Source organism: Aethina tumida, chromosome 1 (genome assembly GCF_024364675.1).
Source record: "Aethina tumida isolate Nest 87 chromosome 1, icAetTumi1.1, whole genome shotgun sequence".
Classification (NCBI taxonomy): Eukaryota; Metazoa; Arthropoda; class Insecta; order Coleoptera; family Nitidulidae; genus Aethina; species Aethina tumida.
Window position 1 is genome coordinate 32,313,974 of NC_065435.1, and position 11,798 is coordinate 32,325,771.

General features: G+C 30.3%; 1 protein-coding gene across 1 annotated transcript; it reads right to left on the reverse strand.

Annotated features, from left to right (window-relative positions):
- Nucleotides 1–3,370: 3,370 nt before the first annotated feature.
- On the reverse strand, nt 3,371–11,383 carry LOC126264779 (uncharacterized). The gene is made up of 5 exons (XM_049964081.1): nt 11,369–11,383; nt 3,962–4,138; nt 3,622–3,903; nt 3,454–3,557; nt 3,371–3,386 (listed from the first exon to the last, which is right to left on the reverse strand). Exons 1-5 carry the CDS (start codon nt 11,381–11,383, stop codon nt 3,371–3,373), a joined length of 594 nt encoding a protein of 197 aa, XP_049820038.1.
- Between the last annotated feature and the right edge of the window lie 415 nt (nt 11,384–11,798).

Below are 11,798 nucleotides of genomic sequence, written 5' to 3' on the forward strand. Positions count from 1 at the left end.
ATACAATATGTTCCATCTTGATCTACCTGTAAAAAATAATTAAGAACTATGTTTCTTAAGTTGTTCTATAAAGAGCTTATGACATTAACAATTCGTTATTCATTTGCAAATATTTGAATTTCGTTGTCATAAACAAATTTAAATATTTTTCATAAAATCAAGTAGCACAAAAAGATTTCTTTATTTGGTTACCACCAAACTGTAACCAGTTCATACGGAAACATACCTCTCTTATACATAATTTGTTTTCAGAATAAATTCAGATTGAAATCTGAAAGTACGATGTAAAAGGCAAATGCTGGAAAGATTCTAGTGTTCCAAGACTTGGATTTAAATGTACGTATAATTTTCATCTGTATTCAAGATTTTTATAATTAATGATATATTTTATGCTAAAACATACACAATTAAATTATTTAATTTAAATAAAAAACAAATAAACTATTTCGACGATTCGTTGGACACCAGGAGTTAGTTACACATTGACAGACTGATTACTATCATATAAATGAAGATGAAATGAGCTACGACAAAGCCACACGATATCGGGAAATATTTTCTCCGAGGCTATGAAATATGAAAAAAAAATCCAAGAAATCAGAAAAAAGTACAAGAAAAAATCCCAATAAAGAAGAAAACAAGGCTGAGGACTGGAATGTTCCTGCTGGAGTTCCACATATCTGTGTGTGTATAAAGCAGGTACTTTCATTTTGTTGAAATGTTTCCACAGTATGGACCTATGTTTCAACTCATCTAACATTTGAGAATTAAGCATGTTTATAATAATTATAATTTGATAATTGTGGCGAAGAAATTTTTCCTATTGTAATCTGTACTTTATGACGGTAAATGCGTTTCCTAAATAATTATGTTGTATATATTATAAATAATTATGTTATATATAGCTGTAAATCTTGCTACTGAATAATTGGAGTTTGAAATAATCGACAATGTGTCGAAACCATTTTATAACACCAAACTAAATTATCGCCTTAAGAGCGGCGTCTCCCTGTGTTAAATTCCCTATACAAACGCCGCCGACGACTTGGAGCAAATCTCAAAAACTACGCAATCAGTCTATTTGAAATTTTGGGTGTGGATTAACAAATGTTTGATCTTTGACATGACATAGTTTTAAAGCCGTAATTTTATTTAATAACAAAGTGATTGATGATCAAACTAAGGTCATTTTCTACCATTTTTGTACAGCAAATAACTCAAAAAATAAAGAATATTTTGGTAAATGAAATATGTCATGTCAAAGTTTAGATATTTAACAAGACTGTACAGTAAAAATTTTCCGAGAAAAATAATTCGTTTTTTAGATTTGCTCCAAATTAGCAAATTAATAAAATTTCATACGTAAACCGAATAATCATAGAAATCTGTAAGTATAAGTGATTGCGGAGTAGGAAGGGGGGTATGTCATGTGTTCCACTCATTATTCATAGATGGCCTATTGACTGGACGTATTCAGGGAAATTTGTACATTTTTATACGTTATTATAGTAATAAAATTTAGAAACTCTTTGATTCATAATACTACTAATTTCAGAATTACAAATTGGCCACATGTAAGAAAGCCATGTGAGCCTGTATCATACAAGAAATTCAAAAATAATATATATTTTTTTAAAAAATATTGATAATTGATTATTCATCATTAATTAAATTTATGTGATGTAAAAATATATTTTAATCTCATTATTTAAATAGTTATCAAATTATTTAAATAGTAAATTTTTAACCTGGAAATCTAAAATGAAAATTCTGCTTATTGTTCAATATAATATAATACAATACAATTTTCATTATCTGATAAATTAAAATCAAAACACTTTTTATATACAATATTGTTTGGTTTATAATTACAGTAAAGTAATGCGTAAACTTTGTAATTTGAATGAAATCTATAGGAATGGAACGTAGTGAAACAAATTATTTCAAAAATTAATGTTTTATTAAAATGTCATTTTTTCTTGCGCTTCTCTGATGTAGGGTGGATCTAAACATTTTAAATTTCGCCCTCTTCTATTTAAAATTATCTCTGGCCCCAGACAATTCAAAAAGAATCTTTCCAATTTTGGAAGCATTTTGTTAATCCAAAAGTCTTCATCTTTAGGAATTACTTCGATGTGAATTTTATTTTTTGGCCCTGAATATACAATAAAATAGCATCGTTTAGCTCCTATAATATTTAGTTGGCCTTGTATTTGATAGTAATATTCGTGATTTTTCCTAAGTGCTATTTTATTGTCTTTCATTGACAAATATGGTATTTGTTTTCTTATAATCCCCTCTTCTAACGAATATCCAGATATGAAGGTCTTATAAGAACACTTGACCTCCACAATTTCGTCTTCAGAAATAATTCCTGAAAATATAAAAATTTAATTATAAAAATACACAATATAATTTATAAAAATTTGATACTATCAGGTGAAGCTCCTAAATATCCATGAAGAACGTCAACAAATAAACCGCAGGCTTTACAATTTTATTGTATACTTCTTCAAATTTTTTTATTGCTACCGTTTCATTTATTTTCCCGTACTTTGTAGCTTCAGTAGAAAAATTAATTTTTCTTAAAATTTTTTTAACTATACTATCACAAGATGTCGATTCTTTTAATTTTATAACATCTCCAAAATTGGAAGCAGTAAGCCGGTGCATTCTTTCCGTTAAATAATTTGAATTGTTAAATTGGCCAATTGTTTTTTCGTTTATTTTAAACTGTTCTTCTTTAGTAATCTTTAAGAAAACTTGTTTAAAAATTATGTATATATACATAAAGCATACATCACCTTCAAACGTTCGCACAAATTTTGTACTGCTGAGTTGATATCACTATCTGAAACATATGTTTCCGCTATGTTAGGACCATAGTTAGAATCTCCTGAAAATTTGATCCTTTTTTTTACAGATTCCCTATCATAAGGATTTTTGCGCTTCCGTTCTTTTTCATTACCCTGAGCACTTATAAATTTTTTTAGATTTTTACCCGGACTTTCATTAAAATATGATTTCCAAGGTTTTGTATGCCAATCTGAACCATAATTGTAAGAGAGGACGCTTAAATGAGCTCGTATTTGAAATGAATTTCTTTGAATCAAGTTCAATCTTTTTCCCATATTGAAACGAGCCATTATATTCATAAAAATTTCTGCTTTATTGTTGGTTTCTTTATCAAGAAGTAAATCTGCCTTCACTAATAATTGCTCAATAGCACCAAAAAGATGGTGATGCAGGCCAGAAGATATAAGTTGAGTTGTTCGATCATTAGAAACGTCTCCAGTATTGGTGCACAAATACTGTTTGCAAGCACTGTGATTACCATAAACGTGATATATTGAATTTCTAATATCGGCTCTTAGATTTTCTGGATCCTGCGTATTTGCGTAAATTGCAGATTGAACTGATTTATTTAGTTCATTAATAGTATCGCTTTTTAACATCTTTCTGGCATCAACAGGGACCCCTTGAGTATCTTTTTTAATTTTGTAAAGGTTTTTACTGAAATTTTTTAATACATGGTTCATGCATTCAATTTTAACAACCTAAAAAGTATTGTGTAAATATTTGTAAAACTTATCTAACTATTATTTTATATTACAAGTTTACCTCGTGTCCATATGGTACCTTTTCTTTAATATTTTTAAAAACTGAGGAATCACCATCTGCAATAAATTTTAAGTATTTCAACCCATGCATTTCTATGCTGTTATTAAATCCCTCTACTATTATATCCTGTTCCATTGAAGATGATGAACCGGACCAATTTTTAAAACAAATATGTGTTTTAGCAGCTTCATTATTGTTTTCGGCTCTAGCGCAAATACAACAGTATTTATTCCTTACACCTACGAATAATACTTTTCCTGTTGTTTTCCCTATTATAACAGCCTACAAATTATAACATAAAATGTTATTTGTTACATATCCGAATATATTATAAACTTACAGCTCCAGAATTTGCATTATACGTATGTCCATAGCTTCGTTTAGACCATCCTCCATCTAAATATCCATCAGTTATATATGGAATGCCATGTGAATCTACATGTCCTTCCTTAATTGCAGCTTCACGTTCTAATTTTCCAGCTTCTTCCAAAGCAAGCCATAATGATTCTTTCCATACCTATAATATTTCATGTATAAAAACAATAAAAATTTCAGTAATGGTACTATAACACACCTGATCCAATTCATTTTGAATTTTATAATACAAATTTTTAGATTAACATGGAATATCCATTACTTTCAATAATTCCATTAAATGTGCGTAGGTGCTTCCTACTGAAGATGTTCCCCATACAGCTGCTCTATTAATTTTGGACCTTGTTTTCGGATTTTCTGTTGAAACTGATACTTCTTTGTCACAAATGTTGCATTTTAAAATAAATGTGCTTCTTAACCCACATCGCACTTCTTTTAGATAAACTAATTGTCCACCAGTGCACCTCTTGTTGTGTTGTACTTGAATTTTAGTTGTTATATTTAGGAAGTATCTGATATCTACAATTCGATCACCTGTCAATGAATTGATTTCAGGAACAACTTCTATATCCAAAGGAAAATTTTCAATTCTAAAATAATACTAATTAAGTCGTCGCCGTCAGATATGGTTTCCAAAAAAGATGAATTTTGCCAATTTGAATAAAAACGTACCGTTCATATTCTTCATTTATTTCTGAATACGTTTTTCTTTCACTTTTGCATGGGGTTAAATTAGACTTAGTTCTAACAGAACGTAACGGGGTTGTTGTACCACATGGACTAAGAGCTTCTTCGTTTGGACGTGAATTGAAAATATTATCTAGTATCTCATTTAAAATATATCGGGAACATTGGGTAGATTCTTTATAATTCTCAACTCGTTCTAAAAGTTTATCCACAATATATGATCCTATTTTCTCTACTTCCCTTTTTCTTTGTACATTTACTTGAACTTTTGATTTTTTTCCACGTCTCTTAGTCCAAGAAGCAAATCTACGCGTTTTCGGCATTTTCTACAATTAATATTGCTTTTATTTTATTATTGTATACTATTATATATAAATACATTATAATATACAATGGTTCATGCTTCTTTGATTTTAAATTTCATAATTATGTGTCACTTGATATTCCAATTTTATAAAGTTAATTTAATTACATAAACGACCTTGGGGTGGTAATGCCATTCTGCAGCCGACTATATACTATATATGTAATAAAAATTTAAAACTATGATATTTATATTAAATTCACTAAATTCGATTTGAAATAAACATAATACATTCTTCAAATAAATCATTCTTTATTCATAATTTCACTGGGAGAAAAACCAACAACAAACAATGAACATGGAATATAGATGCAACCAATGGAAAACCAAGGACACAAAAATATGAAATAATATCAAAATTGTGACATATATAAGTAAAAATCAATTAATTGATGACATGAATTAACAAATATAAATATACTAAACAATAATACAGCAATATAAATCAAAAATTGAATAAAAAACTTACCTTTAAGAGTTTACAATAAATTACACTTTGGCTCACGACTAAAATAAGACTAATTTGTTTCTTTGTTTGAAACTGTGACTGTTTCTTCAACCACCAAAACTGAACTAAAATTTCTGGCTCGTTTTAAATGTATACTGAATCGCACCCCTCTCATTGACCACTTAACTCAAGTACTACCCGAACAGAAAAATTCCATCCGTTTTGTTGATGTTATCACATTTCACTTAAATTTCGACACAAAAATACACGCAGGTCACATGCACTGGTTTGTATCACTCCTCACTCTAAGGGTGCGAAAGTAATTTTCGTGGCGCCAAGAGTATGTACTAAATGCAAATTTAGAGATAAGGTCACCATCCTACACAATCAAAATCGAAACAATAAGAATCGATTAAAGATTAACTTTGAGATCATTTTTTTAAATTAATAATAGATTGTAAATCGTCATCCGTATTTGTATATCGTATTTATTATATTTGTTTATATGATAAAATGTGATTGGTTTAGAACTAACTATACGACACAAACCCCATTAGTAACTGTATACATTATTATATTTTTCATATATATTATTGTATCATATATTAATTTTATATAATTTTAATTAATAAAAATATATTAAGAATTCATTACTATTATAAATTTCATAATCTATTTACAACCAATAAATTCGTTATAAATATGAGATCTCGAGTGCGGTCCTGTCCCATGCAAAAAATTGTGCACACGAACGTTTTAAAACCGAATGTTTGTTTGATTTCGTGGCGGCACCACATTACGGGCTATGTTTTGTTTTGCGTCCTTTTCTGACCGAAAGTGCGATTCCTTGTCTAATAAACGCCGCTGTTAAGTTAAACTAAGCAATTTTATTTGTAAAGTTAAGTTATATTTAATTATTTGTGAATCTCATTTATAGTCTTCCAGTGTAGGTTGAAATATAAGGATGAGATTGATTCGAAACATTTCTACCATCAACAATATTATATCAAATCGAAAAATCATCACGATATTCCTTTGCTCTGTCAGTTTGCTGACACTGTGGATTAAAACGAATAGAATTATAAGAAAAGATATAACTGAACCACAATTTGGTGAAATATTAATACAATATAAGAATCAAATCAAGTTTTGCTTGGGAGAAGACAACTTTGTTCTAAATTACATACTTGTGACATGTGTCATAAAGAAACGTAATCTTAGCAACATAAATGTTATTTTATTTTTTTACAAACAATTGGTTGCTATTGAAGCTTGAAATAAATGTCGACGAGAGATCTGCAACTGATTTGATTTCAGTGACTCTCAGGGAACGTAATATAAATATTCAGACAGGAAGTTGCTATTTTTGTAACTGTTTAAATATTTCACCTTTTTAAATCAACAGTAAATTAACGTAGGTGATTCTCTCAGCTTGAATAACTGAGCGACAGATTTCAACTATGCACTTTCCTTTTCACCATTGGTTATCACCCTCAAATGATATACTAATCTTTCCATATTTGATACTTTTATATCGCACATTATTTAGATTCTTCATGTCTGGATGACAAATTCAAATAATATCAACACAATTCATAAACCAAATCATAAAATAGTGATTACTATTTTACAATTTTCTGCGTAAATATTGATTTGCAATCTTAGTTCGGTTGAAACTTATAATTAATGGCTTTATCATTTGCAGTTCTGCTAAAATTTTCATCTACTTTGGTGCATATATATTTTTGGTGTCTCCATATTTTCTTGAGAGTATGCGTGATTTGACAACACACTGACAACGTCGAGAACTAAAGGTGGAATATTTTTGTTCTGCTTATTCGCTGATCATTTAATCGCGATACTGATCATAGAAGATCGTTTTATACTACCACACATCGCGGAGTCTTGTATCCTATTAAGCAGTATTCTTCTAAAATATCTGTAATAATGATAATAATATCATAAATGAAAATAAAAGTTTATGCTCCTATAGACATTCAAGATAAAGTAAATTGTGTTTCACCTCTTGAAAGTTAAAGGTTTTTTTAGAAAAGTACTACTTAATAGGATCCCAGGTTCCTATAATCGCGATTATAAATCAGCAACTAAGGCCAAGTTGTCCAATTTGTCAGCTCTCAAGAAAACGTGGAGACACTTAAAATATATATGCACAAACGTAGATGAAAATTTCAGCAAAATTACAAATGATAGAGCTATTAATTATAAATTTCATCTGAACAAAGATTGCAAATCAGAAAATTGTAAAGTAGAAATCACTTTTTCATGATTTTGTTAATAAAATGTGTTGACATTATTTGAAGTTGTCATCTAGAGATGAGGAATCTAATTAAATTTTGACATAAAATTAGCAAATTTGGAAAGATTGATATCTTAGTGTTGTTTGAGGGTAATAATGCAACCATAGAAAAAATTCAGTACCTAGTTGAAATTTGCCGCTCACTAATTCTTGCTTAAAGAATCAACTACGTGAATTATCTTTTGATTTAAATAGGTGAAATATTTAAACATTTACAATAATAACAACCTACTGTCTGAAGGTTTCGAATACGAGTCACTGAAATCAAATTAGTTGCAGATCTCTCGTTGATATTTATTTTGAATCAAAGAAATACTGTCTGTGATTCTGCATATAATTAACAAGTGAATAGAAATTGTTTTTGTTAACATTATTAACTTTATACTTAAATGCCGATATATATTTTGTTGCTAAGAGAGGTGAGGGATGAAATTGAAAGGAAGATAACTAGCCTGATGTATACATAAATAAAATTTTAATTAATTAGTAATTACAAAAATAAACGGACATTTGGGAGTGAGTATTGTATTGAGTAACGTTTTGCAGACTTTCATGTTTCAATAGAAACGAAGGAAGTTTGTTTGTCAAATAAAAGAAAATAACAATTATGTTGCTAAGATTACGTCACCTTATAGCATGTCACCCTGTCCAATTATAGGCAAGAGTCATGGTTAATTCAATTAATCCTAATTCGAAATATGTAGTTTAGAAACACGTTGTCGTCTTTCAAGTAAATTTGAATTGATCTTGCATTGTATTAATATTACATCAAGTTGTGGTTCAGTTATATTTTTTGGTATAATTCTATTCGTTTGAATCCACAGTGTCAACAAATTGACAGAGCAAAGAAATATCGAGATGAGATGAGTTATACTAAATGGTAGAACTGTTTCGAATGAAATTCTTCCTTATATTTCAACCTACACTAAATGACTATAAATGTGATTCCCAAATATTCATATATAATATAACTTTTCAAATAAAACTACTTTGTTTACCTTTAAGTTATGTGGTTAATTTAATATAAGTTTGGTTGTTAATAAATGGATTCGACCCATTGTCGATTTTTTTAACCTTCAACTATTCAGTGGAGGTACTTAAAAGTTATATGCAACATATTTTTTTAGGAAACACATTTAGTGATTACAGTACAGATTAAAATTTAAGGAAGAATTACTTCGGCACTAATCTAAAATTATAATTGCTATAAACAAGCTTCATTCTCAGATGATAGATGAGTTGAAACCTAGATCCACACTATGGAAACACTTCCATAAAATGAAAGTACCTGCTATATACAGAGATAGATATGTGGCACTCCAACGGGAACATTCTAGACCTCAACCTTTTTGGTAGAATTTTTGAAGACGGTTTCTTGGTAATGCTGTTTTCTTCTTTATTGTGATTTTTTCTTGTACTTTTTTCGGATTTTTTGGATTTTTTTTCATATTTCATAGCCTCAGAGAAAATATTTTCCGATGTCGTCAGGTTTTGTCATGGCTCATTTCATCTTCATTTATATGATGGTAATCAGCCTTTCCATGTGTCAGTAACTCCTCGTGCCCAACGAATCGTCAAAATACCTTAAAAAAGATATATAAAATTATTAAAGATTAATCATATTATATATACCAATTTTATTTGTTTTTCATTTAAATTAAACAATTTAATTGTGTGTGTTATAACATAAAATATGTCATTAGTTATAAAAATCTTGAATGCAGATGAAAATTATACTTACATTTAAATCCAATTCTTGGGCCACTAGAATCTTTACATCATTTGCCTTTTGCATCGTACTTTAAGATTTCAATCTTAATTTATTCTGAAAACAAATTAATTAGGTATTAATGTGTTGTTTTAAGGAGCGTCATATACATGAAAGTACTTATTCTTTGTTTAGTTGGGAATTCCTGTAAGTAAATTAATGAATTTAGACAAAAATATTCCCTAAAAATAACAGTTTGATACGATCTGTTTCATTTCTAGCATTACTATACACAAGTATTTCTTCCGATTATCATTTCCAATGAGGCAGGGACTCATTAATAAAAGCGAGAATATTTAACTAATAATTTTGAATTGAAGCGTAGAAGCAACTTCAGAGAGATGTGGTTCGTATGAAATAAAAGTTTGAACTGATTAAAGTTTGGTGGTAAACAAGTAAAGAAAACTTTTTAGTCTACCTGATTTTATGAACAAAATTGAAATTTGTTTATGGAAACGGAATTCAAATGTCTACAAATGAATAACGAATAGTTAATGTTATAAGCTCTTTAGAGAACAACTTAGGAAACTTAGTTCTTAATTTTTTTACATGTAGATAAAATAGGAACATATTGTACAAAATTTCATAAGACACAATCAACCAATGATAATTGATAGTTTAAAGTGTAAACCTCAGTACTCATGCAAACACTATACTTACTCATCATTGGTCCAATTCACTCGAGGCAGGTTATGTTAGAATATCTAGACATCGTGTATAACGGTTGTGATGACACCGGAGAATAAAAACAACAGAAGAGCACAGGGGTGCGCTGTCAGGATTTCGAGACCACCTCCATAGGAGTATCCCACTTTGTGGAAGACTTCTGCGATTTGGAGGTGTGGGGTGGCTGGTCGGGAGGACAGATTGGTGTTAGGGTTAGAAGTAGGAGTACTTCCAGGATTTACCGATGGTATCTGTAGTTTAGCAGACAGCTTACTGCATTACTTACTTTCATTCGTTTTAATTCACCCTCTAGTTCCGAGATTTTAATCTTAGCATCTAGTTTTCGGGTACCTCTTGGCTTATCTTTTTCGCGGACACTACACATGGTTTATTGGTTTAGTAACCGAGGTTGCCAGCCAAATTAACAACTCTTCTCTTTTGTCTGAATATGGCAACTCTTATAACTAAATTCAAACAGAAAGACGAACGTTATGTCTAACTCCATTTGGGGGTCTGATATCGGTGTAGCTCTTTGCCGAATTTTGCTGTTGTTACTTACTTTTCAGAGAATATGCAAGAAATTGCAGTAATTTATTCAATCAATTAATTGAAATACAAAGGATGAATCAACAAAAAAGACAACTACTAATGTGCTCTTGAGCTGTTTCTCTCAAACTGACTCTCACTGTTTCTTGATCACCAAGGTTACCTCGGTCGCCTTCATTTGTCAATTGTTATTGTTTTTTAACTTACTTTATTCTATTTTATTGTTTATATTAACACCGCCTCTCAATAGAATAGAATGAAGGCAATCCGAATCATAAAGACATTTCAATTATTTGTGATTGCTTTTCTTCCTCTAGGTAAGTCGCAAATAGACCTAGTATTGTTCTTTGCTAACGACTGCATCTCACAATTGATTGCTTATTCCCACTCAGACCACTCACTACGCCGTTTTGCTTCCGATATTGTAGACGGATCGTCACCAACAAATCGTTCTGCTGATAACACTAGTGATTCACCTTCGATAGATGATAGTGCCATATGCGCATCACATTCAGGTGCATAATTACCGTAACGTAGCGGTGCCTTTCTTACTCTCCCGCTCTTTCGTTGAGTTACCTCGCTGATACCCATGTTATCCAAATAAACGCCATTACCAACACAATCCAAATTAGTACTGTGGATTTCTCCAGTTTTATCAGTACGCGACTGTTCATCATCATTTGGTTGAACTGCTTTACCGTCACACGTACTCCCACTATCTGTAACCGCCTCTGAACCGATTATCTCTACTAACTTTGATCGATTTAATACCGATGATTCATTGAATGTTACATTTCGACTAAAAATTAGCTTCTGTTGTTCAATATCCCAAAGTCAATACGTACCAAACGTCGCACCATAACCAAGCATAATACATTTTGTTGCTTTTGCTTGTAATTTCAACAGCATTTCATGTGGAATATGATTGTAACATTCAGAACCAAATATTCGAAGGTTTGACAGCTCTGGTTTCTTTCGAAACCAAATTTCTGCTGGTGTCTTGTCT

Bases quoted from the DNA above. Each gene is read 5' to 3' on its own strand.
- LOC126264779 (XM_049964081.1), bottom strand. The intron at 3,904-3,961 runs GTAAGTTTATAA...TATAATTTGTAG, and splicing joins ATAATGCAAATTCTGGAGCT to GCTGTTATAATAGGGAAAAC. The intron at 3,558-3,621 runs GTAAACTTGTAA...AATACTTTTTAG, and splicing joins AGGTACCATATGGACACGAG to GTTGTTAAAATTGAATGCAT.